The sequence below is a fragment of the Rana temporaria genome, chromosome 3 (assembly GCF_905171775.1).
Source record: "Rana temporaria chromosome 3, aRanTem1.1, whole genome shotgun sequence".
In the NCBI taxonomy this organism is placed as follows: domain Eukaryota; kingdom Metazoa; phylum Chordata; class Amphibia; order Anura; family Ranidae; genus Rana; species Rana temporaria.
The window spans coordinates 39,506,141-39,525,238 of NC_053491.1; the positions used below are offsets into that span (position 1 = coordinate 39,506,141).

Sequence of the window (19,098 nt, forward strand, 5' to 3'; positions counted from 1 at the left end):
AATGGGGCTACATGTGTGCCAAGTTCTGGGAACCTACGGTTGGCTGGTACCGGGTCCCCAAATAAGCGAGATCAGGCGCAAAAAGGTGACTCGAGTATAGGCCGAGGGGGGCATTTTCAGGGGGAAAAAAAGTGCTGAAAAACTCGGCTTATACTCGAGTATATACGGTAATTATCCAGTAGCAGATTAAGTTAAACTGATACGAATACATAAAACAAAATTGCTTTTTATTGAAAAAGATGAATGATACATAAGCAGCAGGCATACAGAGTTTACACTTATCTAGGAAAAGGAGGCATCATCCCAACAAACAAGACAGGTCAATGCATTGCCCAATATATAGAAGGAAGATATAGTTAATAATCACCATCCCGAAGGGAAGTAAGAGTAAGGACGTCCCCATAGGGACAAGGTTATATACTCTATGGAGGAATTTTGTCTGAATTTGTTTATCTAGAGCAGTGATGACGATCCTTTTTGAGCAGCGTTCCCAAACCGCGACACAAAACCCCCCCAGGACAATAGGAAGCCTTGACGGAGAACTTACTCTTCCCTCCCAGTCTGTCTTCATCCGGAGATCGGCGGCAACCAGGGGCAGATCAGACACAGGACAGAGAAGATGCTTTTATGCTTTGTTTGGCCTTCTCTCGCTGAGCATCCAGCAGGGGGTGCTAAAGAGGGGAGAGCACAGAGCGAGGCTGAGATGAAAGCTTGCTCGCTTATAGGATTTTGAGGGCAGTGATGTGAAAGCGATGGCCGGTCAGTGTGCCATAGGTTCGCCATCACTGATCTAGAGGCCATCATTAGCCTAGAGCGGTCCTCAAAGCAGTCTTCCCATGCTTCCCTGTCTAGTGCAGTAATATCGGCGTGCCATTGTTCCCAAAGCCTATCCATTTTGGGTGGGCGACTAACTAAACCTTTATCTGCACTCTATCTGGCTCTCCTCAGTGTACAAAGACTCCTGCAACAAATGCTCCTCAATCAGGACAGTCTTAAAGGGTCACTAAAGGATTTTTTTTTTTTTTTAGCTAAATAGCTTCCTTTACCTTACTGCAGTCCTGGTTTCATGTCCTTATTGCTCGTTTTTGCTCTGATGTTGCTGTAAAACTGCTCTGGACACTTCCTGGTTGTCTGGCTCCGTATGAAAAAAGTCATGGGAGAGTTTAGTTTCATTTTCCTAGCCATGACTCTCTATGGCACTGTCCAGCACAGAGGCATAAAATAACATGCAAAGACTAAACTACTTTTCAGTTTCGTTTTTGCATCTAAGAGGCACATTATATGATTGATTTTTATCTATTTTTAATCGTTTTTAAAAGGAATCAGTTAACTATTATGTCTCTATACCCTGTAAACAGTAATTTCAGCAAAACATTTTTTTCCTTTAGTGATCCTTTAAGCGCAGGAGGATCCGGGGAGTGTACAGCATGTTGCAGTTGGAAGTATCTGAAGTGCATCCAGCGGGGTAATCTAAATCTAGCTGATAGTACCCCAAATGGCAGAAGCATTCCTGCAGGCATAATATCCCTCAATCAACGAACACCAAATCTAGCCCAGACCTGTAGGTCAGGGAGCATCATGATGTGTGGAAAGGAGGGATTAACCCATAAGGATTGATATAAGGAGACCAATGATCAGGTTTAATAAAACATACTCTAGCAGTTATCCACACCTTCAATGTCACTCTAGTGGGGAGCGGAAGGGATGGAAAGGTCTTCAGCCCCCCCCCCCTGTAGAGGAATTTAGGGAGGAAAATCATTTTTAGTATAGTGATGTGACCCAAAACATTCAGGGATAGGTTAGTCCAGGAGGTGAAGCTCTCCTTCAGTTGTAAGAGTACGGGACGGACATTCAGGTCATAGAACTTATCCAAATCTCTAGACACCTTGATTTCCAGATATTTAAATTCCTCAACCCATAGTAAGGGAGTAGGCGAAGCCGAGTTCCTGGCTTTCAAATCCAGTGGAGATAAAACTGATTTTAGCCCTGGTTCACACTGGGTACGATTTGGAACGATTTGAGATGCGATTTGACATGTCAAATCGCATCTCAAATCGGCGGCAATTGTCGGCAATGGCACTGTCCTAATCAGTGCGACGCCGCATCTGCGATTTTAAAAAGTAGTTCCTGTACTACTTTTTGCGATTTCGTGCCGCGATTTACATTAAATTGCGGCCGAAATCGCGATTTTGAATTTGCAGCAATGTGAACCTAGGCTGACTCCCACAAAGTACTCAAACTCGTCAAAGATAGCCAGAGAGGCCTGCAAGGAGGCGTTTGCATCTCTTAGATAGAGCAAGGTGTCATATGCATAGAGCGAAAGCTTCTCCAGGGAGCCGATCTGCCAACTCTCAACAAGTTGCGAGTCTCGCACAAGAAAGGCCAGTGGTTCAAGTGCCAAGGCAAATAGGCTCGGTGACAAAGAACATCCTTGCCTAGTGCCCCTGGCATACTTTTAAAAAGAATAGAGCTTGCTTTAGGTAGTATTTAAAGGGGTTGTAAAGGTTCATCTTTTATTTTTTTAGATAGGTTCCTTTAAGCTAGTGCATTGTTGGTTCACTTGCTTTTTCCTTTCATTTCCCTTCTAAATGTTTTTTTGATTTGTTTGAATTTTTCTCACTTGCTGTTTCTCCTCCGTAAGCTTTCCACCATCATCCAAGCGGTGGAAAGTCATTTAGAACAGCTTAAAGCGGATCTCCACCCTAATTATAACATTTATTTAAATACACTGCCGCTGTATGACATTAAAAAAACGGATGTTTTTTTTAAGTAAAGCTGTACAGTTCCTGTACAGTAGTGAGCCTTCCGGTCTGTCTCACTGCGGGAATTATCCGGGCATTGCGTCACTTCCTTGTCAATGCAGTGCACTCTGCGCAGCCCCCTGTGTTCACTGCGCAGCCGTGTGATCAAATATCGCACTATTTCCTAAGCAGGAAGTGACGCGCGGCATAAACAAAGGAAGGAGGGCGGGCAACACAGACGTTCAAGCCGCTGCTACCCGTTGCTCATGCGCATGCGTGAGATCGAGTGGTGGATGCTGGGACATCAGCATCCACCGGAAGAAGGAAGTGCCGGGTTGTGGGATTATGCCCACAGTTAAAATGGAAACCAAAACGGAAGCTAGAATATAAGTTAATATTTAATACAGAATGGCAGTGGAGCGGAGACAGAAAACGTGAGTTTTGCAAATTAGTGGCATTAACAGTTTAGCTAGCCCTTAAGAAAGAAATGTGTTTTGCGTGGGAGATCCGCTTTAATGAACAGCTTACTGAGGAGGAACAGGAAGTGAGAAATTCAGACAAAGAAAAAAAACATTTAGAAGGGAAATTGAAGGAAAAGGTAAGTGAACCAACAATGCACTAGCTTAAAGGAACCAATTTAGAAAATAAAAAACAAACCTTTACAACCCCTTTAATCACCACTGGGTTTTTTTTTTTTTAATAAACAAAAGAAAGCCTTTCTTCATTTCTATTTTGCAAATAAATAATCCTACTTAATACATTTAGGTCAAACTGTATTCTGCTACATTTCTTTGGTGATAATAACCCAAACCAGTGTTTGTGATAACTTTCCTACAAACTAAATAATAAACTGTGTGTGTGTATATATATATATATAAAAATTAATCTATCAGTCTTGATGGCCTTTCTAATTTCTTGGGGCCAGAAAATTCCAATACGATACAAATATCCCCAAATTACCCCTTTTTGGAAAGTAGACAGTCCAAGGTATTTAGTAAGCGGCATGGCAAGTTTTGTGAATTTTGGGGATAATGAAAAAAACTTTTTTTTTTTTTGACAATGTTCATGTATATACTGTCAGTACAGCGTCATCCTATAACTGGCGTGACGTGATTCTGCCACATGAGAAATGTTGCGATAGGACGTCCACCCAGATCAACAAATGTGCCGCTCAGCTGTCATTTGTCTATAGGCTGGGCAGGAACTGGTTAATAGGGTGTATCTCCGGAGGTACATGGCCCATCAAAAGAACGGGGTGCGTAACACACATGGGGTGAAGAAGAAACCAAAAGTCACCACGAACCATTGACTCAGCAGAAGAGTTGGCAGGAGGGCTACAATACATGAGTGGAAATGTAATGGCAGCCAGACAGCGAGAAGTGGTACAAGGCATAGGTGACAGGTCCTCCAGTAGCAAGGGGGTATGTACTCGGGCTCCCTCTTAAGTGGTCTGTTCCCCAAAGGTAATGGGGACCGAACCTGTGGTACAGAGACCCCATGAGCACGGTACAAGAAAGTTTAAAGAGTTAACAATTGCACACATAACATCTGTGCTTAGTGCATGATGGGGCCCAATTCTGTCACTGGGAGTAAGGTTGCAGAAATAAGCTGGACTGGAGGAGTGGAACACAAGCTCAACAGTGTCCCCCTCTAACTGCTACATTCTGGAAGACAACGGCCCAGCTTCACAGAGAGCGGGCGCACATTACGCCGCTGTAGCGCAAACAATATACACTGGGCAAGCATGGAATTCACCAAGCCAGTGCTCCCAATGCTGCGCTGGGTTTCGAAGGCTTACGCCGGCGTAGGTGGAAGTGGGCGTGAGCCATGCAAATGAGGCGTAACCCCATGCAAATGATGGGCCAAGTGCCAGACAGATACGTATCACGAACTGCGCATGCTCACAACCACGTCGGAACAACTGCCTAAAATATGCCGGATCACTGCGTTCGGCGTGAACGTAACCTACGCCCAGCCAGACACGTCCCCTGGTGCAGACCTTTGTATGTCTGCTGCTGGGTTACACCTCCTTTATGGGGAATAACTTTACGCCGGACGTACAACTTACACGCACGTATGTTTGTGAATCGCCATACTTCACTCATTTGCATATTTGAATGGCTAATCAATGGGAGCGCCACCATGCTTCCAGCCTAAATGTGCGCCCACCCTACGCCGGCAAGTTACGTCGGTGAGATGAAGCCTATTTTTAGGCGCATCTTAGTTTGTGGGTCCGGCGCACAGATACGACGGCGCACATTTGCACTTACGTCGGCGTATCTTGTTATACGTCGACGTAAGTGCTTTGTGAATCCGGGCCAAGGTGTGCAGGGAAATGGGACTGCGTGTTTCACAGAAGGGATCTGTATGTTGCTACATACAGTAGCTGCACAAAAAGTGTATGGCACATTCTAATCCGGGGTTCTGCCTTAATGTCGATCTTCACATAACCGAGGTCTCACCTAGTCATTGCCCACAAGCATATTGTGGATAAACGGTGTGATACATTTGCCTATATGTCTCAGTGTACTGCTCCCTGCTAGCCATGGGTAGAGGTAGAAAGGAATTTCATGTGTGATTCATTCCTCTGACAGGTTATTGACGTGCTAATGTCCCCTCACTATTCTAAACGTTAATTGATCTATTGTGTTGTGTAAAGAAGATCTGTGGTTACCCTTAAAAGATGTGTATTGTATCATCAGGCTAAATGATTACAGAAGTAGTATGTTAATTATTCTGATTGCTTCAGTGTAGTTATTAACTCCAGTGATGTCTTTATCTAAAGAAACGTGTCTGCATGGTCGGCTCCGACTTGTCTCCTATAATCTGTATGGGAAACCCCACTGTGTGAGGGGGGCGTTCCTAACAGGCTGTAACCACATATAAGCTGAGTTTTTGTGTCAATAAAGTGTCTTGTTCCAGCAGTAAGCTTGTCTCATGTGTGGCTTTCTGGGCGATTCCAGGGATATCCCTCCTCGTGGAATATCGGGGTGATTTTCGTTATGGGAAGAAGGGAACGTTGACGGGGATATCATACCGATACCGTCACAATTGGTTGGTAGCAGCGGGATCTTCCCTTCTATTCCCCTTTACACCCGGATTCCAAGCAGACACTGGAAGAACTACTGGAAGTTCGTGGAAGGATTGCTAGCAACAAAACCAAGCGGGTCATCATAGCAGAATCAATGGAGCTAGACCAGGAGGACGGGATTGCAGCAACGCCAGCAGTACAAGAGATGGAGACACCAGTGATTCAGGAGGAGGAATCGCCAGCCAACAAGCTAATGAGAGAGAAGCTAGCTTGGTTCGGCCCAAACCCAACGCCGGATGTGGTGCTGAAAGTGATGGACATGTTAGTAAACGCAGAGCTACAGAAGGCTAAAGAAATAAGAGACGCAGAGCTACAGAAGGATAAACAAATAAGAGACGCAGAGCTACAGGAGGATAAACAAATAAGGGACGCAGAACTACAGAAGGATAAACAAATAAGGGACGCAGAACTACAGTTAAAACTGGCAGCAGTCCAACAAGCAGCCGCACCTTCTACGAACAGTGAGTACAGCACAGCAGACGCAAGGAAGATTCCGTTTAGCGCTTTTAAAGCTTTTGATGAAAAGGACTGTGAGATTGATAACTACCTGACGGTTTTTGAGCGACAATGTAACCTGCACCGAATAGCTAGAGGAGAGTGGGTTTCAATATTGTCAGGCAAACTGTCAGGCAAAGCTTCTGATGCTTTCCGGACCGTGCCAGATCAGGATATCCATAGCTACGCCAGGGTTAAAGAAGCGCTCCTGGCTCGTTATGCAGTAACCCCAGAGTCCCACCGACAGAAGTTCAGGGACTCACGTAAAACCACGAAAGACTCTTACGCGGAATGGGCATGCCAGCTGTCCCTGTCGGCCTCTAACTGGGTTAACAGCAGCCAGGCCACCACCGCAGAGGACATTTTGCAACTAATGCTCCTGGAGCAATTTTACAATCACATCCAGACGGACGTCAAGGATTGGGTGAGAGATCGCAGGCCCATGACTCTACCAGAGGCCGCGAAGTTGGCGGATGAATATGCGGATACTCGCAAGACAAACCAGGTCACACCACGGGTACAACCCCCACAACCAACGGCGCCCTCACACCCACCAGCCGCTAGATACCAACCGCCTAACAGACCGATGACATATAGCCCTCGCTACCCACGCCAGGAGGACAAAGAACAACGCTGCTTCCGGTGCAAACAGTTGGGTCACTTCAAGCAGAATTGCCCCATGAATGACAACACCAGGTCAAATTGGTCTCAACCTGGGTACCGCCCACCAGCAGCAGCCCATTGTGTAGACTCAGCTTGGGATCCCCAGGAGCTGGGTCAGGAAGAACCATTGGGCACCCCTTACGAAGCCCTCATGGTACAATCTGTTATTACGGACAACAGGGAACACCATTGTCAGCTGGTCATGGGCGACAGCCATGAGCCGGAGGGGCCTTGGAGGGAGCTGGGCAGAAAGAGGCACCGCCAGCTACCCTCCAAGAAGAAGAGGTCCTGGAAGTCATTTAACCAGCGGACCTGGGAGGAGAAGAAGCGACTGGAGGAGATGGAATCGCAGCGGGCGTCCCAGATGCGGGCCGAGATGTTCGCCAAGGGCCCACCGGTGGCCCCTTACACCACCACCCAGTTCCTGATGATGAAGGACCACGTGGAGAGCCTGCAGGACATGAGCAAGCAGGAGCTGATCCGTGAGTACATGGAGCTGGAGGAGTGCATAAGCCGCATGGAGGAGGAGAACAACCACCTGAGGTCACAGCGGGCTGACCCCCCCAGGCTCCATGAACTGGAGATGGAGCTGGAGAAGCTCCAAGAGGAGAACCGGCGGCTGCGGAGGGAGCAGGGGGTGGCTGACCTTATGGGGCTCTGAGTCCCCTCTCTCCCCCCCCCCCGGACTCTAAGCACCAGTGCTACAACAAATATAACTTTTCCTTTTTTATGAATCTCCTGTGATTGTCACTTCAGAGCCATAACCTGCCCCCTCCCATAGCGGGACACCTAGACGGCGGCGCACAGACCCATTCGCTGTCCTCACACTGACTTCTGGTGACTTTGCAGATCGCACAAAGACTTGGGGACTGACCGGCGTGTGATCTGACGACCCGGTGACATACCTGAGTCTGAAGCAGTTGTCAAGGGAGGTCAGTCATGCCAAACGGAGTTAACCTCGGACTAAAAGCTCTGAACCCGTCAACCCTACTGGACCAGGGAAGGTCCAACCGGATTTGCCGGAGCAGGGAGCAAAAGGGGGGCCATTGTGATACATTTGCCTATATGTCTCAGTGTACTGCTCCCTGCTAGCCATGGGTAGAGGTAGAAAGGAATTTCATGTGTGATTCATTCCTCTGACAGGTTATTGACGTGCTAATGTCCCCTCACTATTCTAAACGTTAATTGATCTATTGTGTTGTGTGAAGAAGATCTGTGGTTACCCTTAAAAGATGTGTATTGTATCATCAGGCTAAATGATTAGAGAAGTAGTATGTTAATTATTCTGATTGCTTCAGTGTAGTAATTAACTCCAGTGATGTCTTTATCTAAAGAAACGTGTCTGCATGGTCGGCTCCGACTTGTCTCCTATAATCTGTATGGGAAACCCCACTGTGTGAGGGGGGCGTTCCTAACAGGCTGTAACCACATATAAGCTGAGTTTTTGTGTCAATAAAGTGTCTTGTTCCAGCAGTAAGCTTGTCTCATGTGTGGCTTTCTGGGCGATTCCAGGGATATCCCACCTCGTGGAATATCGGGGTGATTTTCGTTATGGGAAGAAGGGAACGTTGACGGGGATATCATACCGATACCGTCACAAACGGTAAATAAGACACCTGTACATTATATATCTTTATCTCTTCTTCGAGTGCTGCTTATGCATGAAATTAATGTGTAATACAACACCAACAGTTGTAAAGTATATAAAGTGAATGTTATCTTAGAAAAACAAATGGCAAATGGATGTAAAATTTGTCCAACTCACAGGGCCCAGTCTTCCCCATCTAAGGCAGCATGAGACAAAGGATATACATTCCACTGACATTAATATCAAGGCACCAATCCTCCAACTGGCAACCACAATATAGCACCATTCATCCAACTGACACAAACAATTTTTCACCATTCCTCTCACTGATAGCAACAATAGGACACTATTCCTCCAAATGACAGACACCTGAGATGGAGCACTAGTTCTCAAACAGACGCCAACGTTGGATTCACTATTCCTCCCACTGATACAACGTGGCAACATTTCTCCCAGTGACACCAATGATGGGGCACTATTCTTCCCACTCCCATAAACGAAGGGATTCACATCGTTTATGTCATCCCTATTCATCCCACCGACACCAAAAGATGAGGAACTATTTCTCCCACTGACATTGATGAGAAATTACTGCTTTCACAGACACCAATCTTAAGATAATTAATTCTGTAACATTCCATGCTCTGACACCAGTGATGGAGCAGTATTCCTTCAATTGATAACAATGAGGCAATATTCCTCCCACTGTCAAAACAATGTGATAGCATTCTTACCACTGAAACCAACTATCTCTCTCACTAATATCAACAATGAGGCACAATTCTTCCCACTGACACCAAGGATGGGGATTATTCCTTTCACCGCCATTGATGGGACTCCTTTCACACAAACCGAGGAGGCACCATTCCTCCCACGAATATAATCATTGTAGCAACATTCTTTGTACTGACACCAGTAACGGAGTACTATTCCTCCCACAAAGGAGTACTACTCTTTGAACTGACACCAATGATGGATCAATATTGCACCCACTGACACCAATAATGGGGCACAATTCTTCCCACTAACACCAAAGATGAGGCAATATTCCTCCCACTAGTATAATCAATGCTCAATGGGCCAAATTCACAAACGAGATACGACGGCGTATCTACTGATACGCCGTCGTATCTCTGTTTCTAACTATGTGACTGATTCATAGAATCAGTTACGCATAGCTAGCCCTAAGATCCGACAGGTGTAATTGAATTACACTGTCGGATCTTAAGGATGCAATTCTAGACCGGCCGCTAGGTGGCGAGGCCATTGCGGCCGGTGTAGAATATGCAAATGAATACTTACGGCGATCCCCGAACGGCCCGTCGATCTAACTCTACGTCGTTTCAGTCGAGTTACGTCGCGTAAAACTAGGGCTTAGCCCTAGTTGTCTTTAGCCATGTTAAGTATGGCCGTCGTTCCCGCATCGAAATTTAAACATCAACGTCGTTTGCGTAAGACGTCCGTGAATGGCGCTGGACGCCATTTACTGTAACGTCTAAGCAAATTACGTTCGTGCGACGCCAGTTAGTGCAATGCACGTCGGGTAATTTACCCGACGGAGCATGCGCAGTACGTCCGGCGCGGGAGCGCGCCTAATTTAAATGGGACTCGCCCCATTCGATTGGGCCCACCTTGCGCCGGACGGATTTAGGATACACTGCCGCAAATTTTCAGGTAAGTGCTTTGTGGATCGGGCACTAACTTGGGAAATTTGCGGCGGTGTAACTTAAATCGTTTAAGTTACGCTGCGCCCGGGCTACGTGAATCTGGCCAAATATTCTTTGCTCTGACACCAGTGATGGAGCCCTATTCTTCCCACTGACACCAACAATGGGGCATCATTTATCACACTGAGATGGTGAGGCATTCATTGTCCCCACCGATACCAACAATAGGGCAATTCCTCCCACTAATATAAACAATCATAAATGAATCTTCCCACTAAGAGTAATGAGGCAGTTTTTCACTTACTGTTACCAATGGTGAGGAACAATTTCTTCCATTGACACCAATGATAGGCCAACATTTTTTTTACTATTCCTCCCACCGATACCAAGAATGAAGCACTATCCCCCCCCCCCCCCCCCCCCACTGAAATAAAAAATTTGACTCTTTCTCCAAATTACATGATCGACTTCAACCTGACACAAATGATAGATCACAATTCCTCTCACTGATACCAACAATGTGGTAACGTTCCTCCCAGTGATATCTACAATGGAGCACTATTCCTCCCACTGGCATCAAGACTTTGGAGTTACTGTTGAGTACCACAATCCTATTTTGTATGTATCATCGTTTCTGACCTAGAACAGCTGGTCTGTCTCCTACCTGCATGTTATCTGGCTCATTTTCCTCATCCTCAGAGCCCTTTTCCTGCAGAGCTGCATCCAATGTGGCTGCATTGATTCTGAAATCTCTTGAAGTGGTCAGCTTTATGTACTGCATCAGGTTGACCTCAAAAAAATAAAAAAAAATTGTTTATACATCCATCCATACATACAGCAGTAAAATAGCTGCCTGTGTCCAACAATGTATGTCACATTGAAAAAAATCTATACCTTTGACTTCTTAGACAGCTTGATCAAAAACTCTTCGTATTTTTCAATCGCAAATATCAAGTTTGGTATTGGTTTGGTTTCACGGAGGATTTTTGCCTAAAAATGATTGTAACAATGAGAAAATCAAATATATTCATAAACTGTAGACATTTTGTCCAAATAATCATATAAAAGGTGTTGGCAAACAAACCATGAAATAGTATTTGGTCAACCGTTTTACAAAAATACTGTTCAATCAGTTTGTTTTTGAAGCGGTTGTATAGTTATTTTTTTGACTTTTACCTACAGGTAAGCCTATAATAAGGCTTACATGTAGGTAAAAAAAAAATATCTCCTAAACCTTTATGGTTTAGAAGATATTTTCCTCGCAATGAGCCGCTGAATGCAGCGGCGCATTCGCACATGGGTTTTTCGGCTTAAGGCCCAGCAGCCGCCAGACCTTGCCGGAAAGAAGTCTCCCGCACGAATGTGCGGGAGTGACATCGCGGCTCCAGCCACTAAGAGCGCTGGAGCCACGATACTCGGAAGACACGCCGAGGCAAGATCTCATCTACCTCGGCGTGGACCAGGTAAGTTACTGATGCCTCATTCTAAGGTAAGTCTTTCATAATGAGCTAGTATGCGGTGCATACTAGCTCATTATGCCTTTAGCTTTACTGGGTTAAAAAAAAGGATTTTTGTACTCACCGTAAAATCCATTTCTCTGAGTTCATAGACGGACACAGCCTTCATTGACCTTAGGGTTATGCTTCTTCCTACCAGGAGAAATCTCCTGGTAGGAAGAAGCATAACCCTAAGGTCAATGAAGGCTGTGTCCGTCTATGAACGAAAGAGAAAATAAAAGTTCAGCGGGTTTACGCTGTCCGCTAGGTGGCGCTTCCGTCGATTTCTGCGTTGAGTATGCAAATTAGCTAGATACGCCAATCCACAAACGTACATCCGCGCTTTTTTTATACGTCGTTTATGTAAGGCTTTTTCCGGTGTAACGTTACCCCTGCTCTATGAGGCATACGCAATGTAAAGTATGGACGTCGGGCCAGCGTAGAATTTTCCGTTGTGTACGTCGTTTGCGTAAAACGTTTGCGAATAGGGCTTTGCGTAAATTACGTTCACGTCGTCTAGGCATTGAGCGGGCGTAATTTAAATTGAAAATCCGACGTGATACTGAGCATGCGCGCAAATGCGCCGTATGAAAAAAGCGTCATTTACGTGGGGGTCAAGCTTGTTTTACATAAAACACGCCCCCCTGTTCATCCTTTGAATTCCGCGCCCTTACGCCGGGAGATTTACGCTACACCGCCGTAACTTTAGAGGCAAGTGCTTTGTGAATACAGCGCTTGCCTCTCAAAGTAGCGGCGGCGTAGCGTAACTACGATACACTATGCCTGCCTAAAAATACGCCGCCCTACGTGGATCTGGCCCTGAATGTTTATGGTAGTTGTTCAATCACAATGGCATCATCTATCGTATCAAACAGGCATTTCCAATTGTGTGTTTGCCCTCACTGAGTGTATGATGCAGCCATTTATAAAACCAGTTTCATATAAAAAGTGGTATCACTGTAAATATATTATGAATGTTATTGTTTAGTCTGCAGACTCCCCTGGGTTATGGTTTTCCTGAAAGACTTTTGGAAGAGGTGCCATTCACCAAACCCATTATGAAATTATTATATATAATAGTGATACAAAGAAATACAACTTACAGAAGATAAAGCAGCCACATCCTCTTTTTTCTTTTTTTCTCCAGTCAGTGCCTCATTCTGTATATTCTGTTAAATAAAACAGTATTAAAAAACACAAAAGACAATTCATTTGAAAAATTAGGAAACAAATTTGATTCTAAAATGTGCCGTATTTTAACACACTATTTTAAAGTGTGCTTATTAGTACACATGCATAAGTTAAAGGTTGACAGATTAGGCAGTTAAGGCCTCATGCACACTGGCACTGGAAATTCTCTGCTTTTTAAATCAGGTTCAGGTGCATTTACATTAGTTCAGCTTTGCAAAACCAACATTAAAGTGTTTGCAACTCTAAAAATAAATATAAATATATATATATATATATATATATATATATATATATATATATATATATATATATGTTTCTTTAAAGCACAGTGCTTGTGCTGTGTAATGTGCCCCCCCCCCCCATCACCTGAAATACCTGGCTGATCCTGCCTGGTTCTGTGCCCCCCCTCGTGAACTGACCACGGTGTATCATGGATGCTGAGCCTTGACACCGTGGTCAGTTTACGTGCCTCAGTCATCCGCAGCTCTCCTCTGTCCGATCAGCACTATGGAATAAGGTACACAGCGGCTTTTTTTTTAAACTTTACACACACTTGGGAACAAGCATTATCTAACAAAGGAGATTGGAGAGACTTTACAACCACTGTAAATCGGACTGTGAATGCAAATTTTTCTTGATTTGGTAAGCGCACCTAAAAAGGCTTCTGAAAGTTGAGTGTACATAGAAGAAGAGCATAGGATACTTTTAGATCCATTTAAGAATATTCACTTTGTGGACCTCAACGGCCCATTTTTGACACTAGCATGCCTAAAGTTTTCACCATCTTCTGATAAACTCAGAATGGTTAGATGACATCCATTCAATCTGGGGGTGAAACATTTTCTGTCTCAGCAAGTTCTGACTGCGGATAAAACACAAAATCAGACATGTTTTCCCAACCGAGTGAAATTATGATATTGGCTTCTATTCACCCCATCATTTCAACCATTGCTCCTATCATCTGATAATTTAATGTTGGTCTACTTGCATATATGATATGATCACTAGTGTTCACAGTAGTGGGTTCAAAGACAAAACTAGGATGAACTCCTTCCTATGCTTATGGGAGAGGTTTTGGGCTTTTAAAACATCAAACCTGAGAACGTCAATAAGGTATGCTGCTATTCCTAACACACTCTGTTGTTGCACATACCTGTGTATAAGTAATGAAGGCATAGCACTGAGGTGTTAAATGCGAGCCTGAGAGTTTAACCTGTAGAGAATAAAATGCTGTTAAGCTTTGTCTTTTTTTTTTTAGGTATGAGAACAAATTTGAGTGTTTAAAAAAACTTACCAACTTTTCCAAACGTGTAGGAACAGCCCCCATGTGATTAGTACAAACCTGCAAATACTGGACATAAAAGACATACAATATCAGACAAGACAGCTTATTACTAGGTCAATCATAGCTAAAACAGGAATTTCTTTCCGTAAAATGTGTTATTCGGATATGATTGGAACGTTCAAAAAGCATGGGCAATGGTCACAGAGATCAAACAAGCTGGATGACAAATAGGGGTAGTGACTATGGAATTTACCACTAAGGAGGAAACACCAGAGACTCTGGTGATCCAGAAGAAGAGGTGGTTGGAGGTGTAGTTATATGGTGGCTGGCATCCATTCCTTTTTTTCTTGTCAGTGTCAAACCTTTAAAGGCATTGGTATAATATAATTATATCAGAATAATTAGTCCAAATAAAGTTGCGCTTTGATATTGAAAAAAGCCCCAAAAAAAAAGGGCCAGATTCACAGAAAAAGTACGCCGGAGTATCTGCTGATACTCCGGCGTACTCTCAAATTTGCCGCGTCGTATCTTTATTTGTAATTCACAAACAAAGATACGACGGCTTTTGGCTAAGATCCGACAGGCGTACGGCTTCGGATCTTAGGATGCAATACTTTGGCGACCGCTGGGTGGAGGTCGCGTAGTTTTCCGCGTCGGGTATGCAAATTAGCTCCACGAAGGTACGCGCGTTCGTCGCATTCTCTTACGTCGTCGCTAGTCGGTTTTTCCCGTCGCAAACTTACGCCTGCTATTTCATGGCTTAGATTTAGACCAGCCATGTTAAAGTATGGCCGGCGTTCCCGCGTCGAATTTCAAATTATTATTTTTTTTTGCGTAAGACGTCTGGGAATACGAAAGGACGTAACGCACGTCGCCGTTCAAAAAACACGTTGGGGCGCCGTAATTTTGCGCAAAGCACGGCGGGAAATTTCCTAACGGAGCATGCGTAGAACGTTCGGCGCGGGAACGCGCCTAATTTAAATGGTACACGCCCCATTTGAATTAGGCGGGCTTGCGTCAAACGCATTTACGTTACACCGCCGCAAGTTTACAGGCAAGTGCTTTGTGAATCAAGCACTTGCGCTGAAAACTTGCGGCGGTGTAACGTAAACGAGATACGTTACGCCGCAGCACAGGTACCTGAATCTGGCCCAAAGAGTGATAAAAGTAAGTCCAATAAATGCACTATCCATCACCGGAATGCTGTATAATCACCAGTAATAAAAACCTCCACATCATAGATTGGCCGCCTACCAGCTCCCATTGACCTCCTTTTACGGAAAGTCTCTCCCACTTGTGGCTTTAAACCCAGCCAAGACCTCTGTCCATCAGGGGGATTAGGCTGGAGAGAACTGTACCCGCCACTTATGGAAACTCTATCACATATAGACCCCAAAAGAGATAAAGCTTCCATAGTATAAAATCTTTTAAGCTTTTTTTTTTATGGTAAAAAAAAAAAAAAAAACCTTTGCACTTACAAGACGTAGAATAAAAACACGCATGAATAAAGGCCGGCCAGCTCTGTATAGCAACCTGTCCTTGCGGGACTTGCACAAACGCGGCGACGTTATGCTATGGAAGCTTTATCTCTTTTGAGGTCTGTATATGATCGAGTTTCCCCCATGAGTGGTGGGTACCGTTCTCTGCAGCCTAATCCCCCTGAATGGTTTAAAGCAGGGGTCTTCAAACTACGGCCCTCCAGTTGTTCAGGAACTACAATTCCCATCATGCCTAGTCATGTCTGTGAATGTCAGATTTTTACAATGCCTCATGGGAAGTGTAGATCCACCACAGCTGGAGGGCCGTAGTTTGAAGATCCCTGGTTTAAAGCCACATGCGAAAGAGACCTTCCATAACAGGAGGTCAATAGGAGCTGGTAAGCGCTCAATCTATGAAGTGGAGGTTTTTATTACAGGTGATTACATACCATTCCGGTGATGGATAGTGCATTTTTGTTATTTATTGGATTCTTTTTTTGTTGATTGTTTTGTTTTTTTCTTTCAATATAATAGCGCAACTTTATTTGGACTATACGGTTTGTGCTGTGCGTGTCTCGCAGAAAAGTTGCTGCTGCATGGTCACATATTTTTTAGATTATATGATTTGCATTCTGGGACAGCGCAGTTTTACCCACATTTTTATATTAGAATAATTATTAATCCAGTGTCCCCTAATAAACGAGGAAGAAAACATTTAATACATGTAAAGCAGCGGTGCCCAACCTTTTGAAGATCGAGGGCCACTTAAGCGACTTGGTAACTGGTCCCGGGCCAAAATGAGCGGAGCAGCTGGATGGCAGCCCACTCTACTCTAAAGAGCCCACTCTACTTTTTTTGGGCGGATTGGATTGGAGGTAGGCGTTTGTAAACACAAGTCCATTTACATCTTCCACTCCTTAGAGGTGAATGGCTGGCTCGAGTGGGTTGGACTGACTGTGTGAAGGGGGCTTAAGGCTGCTTTCACACTGATGCACTGTTGTTTACCCACACCAAGGGTGCAGCACAGTTCACCTGTGGCTTTCCTGTAGGTTAGCTGCACTTTGCCATAGACTTCTATTATATCCTATAGATGTGGTGCACTTTCAGAAAGCACACAAAACTCACAGGTAATTGAAGTGTATGGCTCAGTGCAGGTAACCCGCAGGTGAACTACTCTGCACTTGTGGATCAGATTGAAACCACTGCAGAACAGATATTCCCATATATATACACTGTGATTTTAGTAATAAACTTACCTTTAATAACAGTATTCTATTCTATTTAATTACATCCCAGAGCAGGAGGTCACGGGCCACATCAGAGGGCTCCGCGGGCCACATGTGGCCCCCCGGGCCACTGGTTGGGCACCCCTGATGTAAAGATACAACCAATCTGACAGATATTCAGGTGTATTTGTTATGGGTTTTCACTTCCACTAGGACGACTCACATATTTGAGAAGAGCAGTCAGAGTTGTGTACATCTTAGTGAGTTCCTTCAATAAAGTGTCTATACAGCTTCCAGTTGGTAAGGCAGTCTGGATCAGCTCATGGCAGGCAGTCAGTAATGTACCCAGCTGCAGAATAACAGCCTTTTCTATAGGTTCTCTAGAATTTGTAGCTTGAGTGTCATTGTCATCTGAGAAAAATAAAATCAAAATAAGGCATTTAATGTTTAACAATAATTTGGTGCGGTTTATTTACATTCTGCAGGGAGAGTGTGCAGGAGCCTGACAATGCACCCGCATTCAGTGGGTACAATGCATTGCAGGAGCCTGTAGGAAAAAACAAGTGCACTTTTTTCCTACAAAAATATGTGCATTTATTATTTTTTCTAAAAGGTGAACACATCCTTTAACATCTCATAAAGCACAGTAAATGTTCTCCAATAGTGATGGACTGTCTACTCATTGCTGGTTCATAAAGCTGGCCATATATGGAGCCAATGAATTATCCTCCAGCCGCAGCAGGAGATTTATTCATCCACATTGTAGAGCATGGATGGAGGAATGTGTTAAATTTATATAAAATCTATGGGCCAGATCCACAGAAGAATTACGCCGGTGTATCTATTGATACGCCGCGTAATTTCAAAGTTCCCGCGTCGTATCTTTGTTTTGTATCTACAAAACAAGATACGACTGCATCTGGGCTCGATCCGACTGGCGTTCGTCTTAGTACGCCGTCGGATCGTAGGTGCATTTTTCCGCCGGCCGCTAGGTGGCGTTTCCGTTAAATTCCACGTTGAGTATGCAAATTAGCTAGATACGGCGATCCATGAACGTACGTCCGGCCGGCGCATTTTTTTACGTCGTTTGCGTTCGGCTTTTTCCGGCGTATAGTTACCCCTGCTATATGAGGCGTATCCGCGTCGAATTTTGAAAATGTTACGTCGTTTGCGTAAGTCGTTCACGAAAAGGGCTTTGCGTAGAATGACGTCACCGTAAACATTGGCTTGTTCCGGTTTAATTTCGAGCATGCACACTGGGATACCCCCACAGACGGCGCATGCGCAGTTGAAAAAAACGTCATTTACGTCGGGTCAAGACGTATTTACATAAAACACGCCCCCATCACATCCATTTGAATTGCGCGCCCTTATGCCGTCAAAGATACACTACGCCACCGTAACTTACGGCGCGCATTCTTTGAGGATACAAAAAAAAAGTAAGTTACGGCGGCGTAGTGTATCTTAGGGTACGTGGATCTGGCGCAATGTGTGTATGATCAGCTTAAGTCTGCTAATGAGGTCCTTTCTAAATTAAGATCTACGGCCTTTTCTTTCTAGCTGTATCATTTCAGTGATCACCACCCCACCTCTCCAGTGGAGCCTGCTAGAAAGGCCGTTAACCTATTCTATACAATGCTCACCCACATTCTGTCAGACATTTCTTAGAAAAGACAAGTAAAGACAATGTACCAAAGCCAGGGAGAAGAAAACTGAAGTAGTTGCCCAAAGCAACCATGTTTTACCTGCCAAATGTACAGTATCTTGTATTCTTTGCTAAATTCAGTGTTTAATACATGTAAAAAAGCACAGATTAAAGTGTTTGTAAATATTCATTTTTTATTTAAAAAACAAACATGTCATACTTACCTCCACTCTGCAGTTCGTTTTGCACTGATCCTCCTGTTCGCGGCTCCTCCCCACAATAGCTAACCCCCCCTCTGGGAAGCTCTCTCCCAAGGCTGTTACCTTGCGGGCGCGCTCCCATGTCATACACTCGTGGATAGCTACAGAGTGTATGACTCTGCCCCGCCCCCCGGTGGCTGCATCATTGGATTTGATTGACAGCAGCGGGAGCCAATGGCTGCGCTGCTATCAATCTATCCAATCAACGCAGAGTCCGTGGAGAAGAGGACGCCGCACAGAGCAGCTGAACGGGCTCAGGTAAGTAAAACGGA

At 44.6% G+C, this 19,098-nt stretch overlaps 1 protein-coding gene across 1 annotated transcript in view; it reads right to left on the reverse strand.

Annotated features, from left to right (window-relative positions):
- FANCI (FA complementation group I) overlaps positions 1–19,098 on the reverse strand; it is a 100,385-nt gene that overhangs the window by 931 nt on the left and 80,356 nt on the right. Inside the window, exons 32-37 of the mRNA XM_040342411.1 lie at positions 17,145–17,332; positions 14,227–14,283; positions 14,086–14,145; positions 12,845–12,910; positions 11,140–11,235; positions 10,910–11,035 (exon numbers count right to left, since the gene is read on the reverse strand). Of these exons, the coding sequence (XP_040198345.1) occupies positions 10,910–11,035; positions 11,140–11,235; positions 12,845–12,910; positions 14,086–14,145; positions 14,227–14,283; positions 17,145–17,332 (593 nt within the window). The remainder of the gene's footprint in view (positions 1–10,909; positions 11,036–11,139; positions 11,236–12,844; positions 12,911–14,085; positions 14,146–14,226; positions 14,284–17,144; positions 17,333–19,098) is intronic.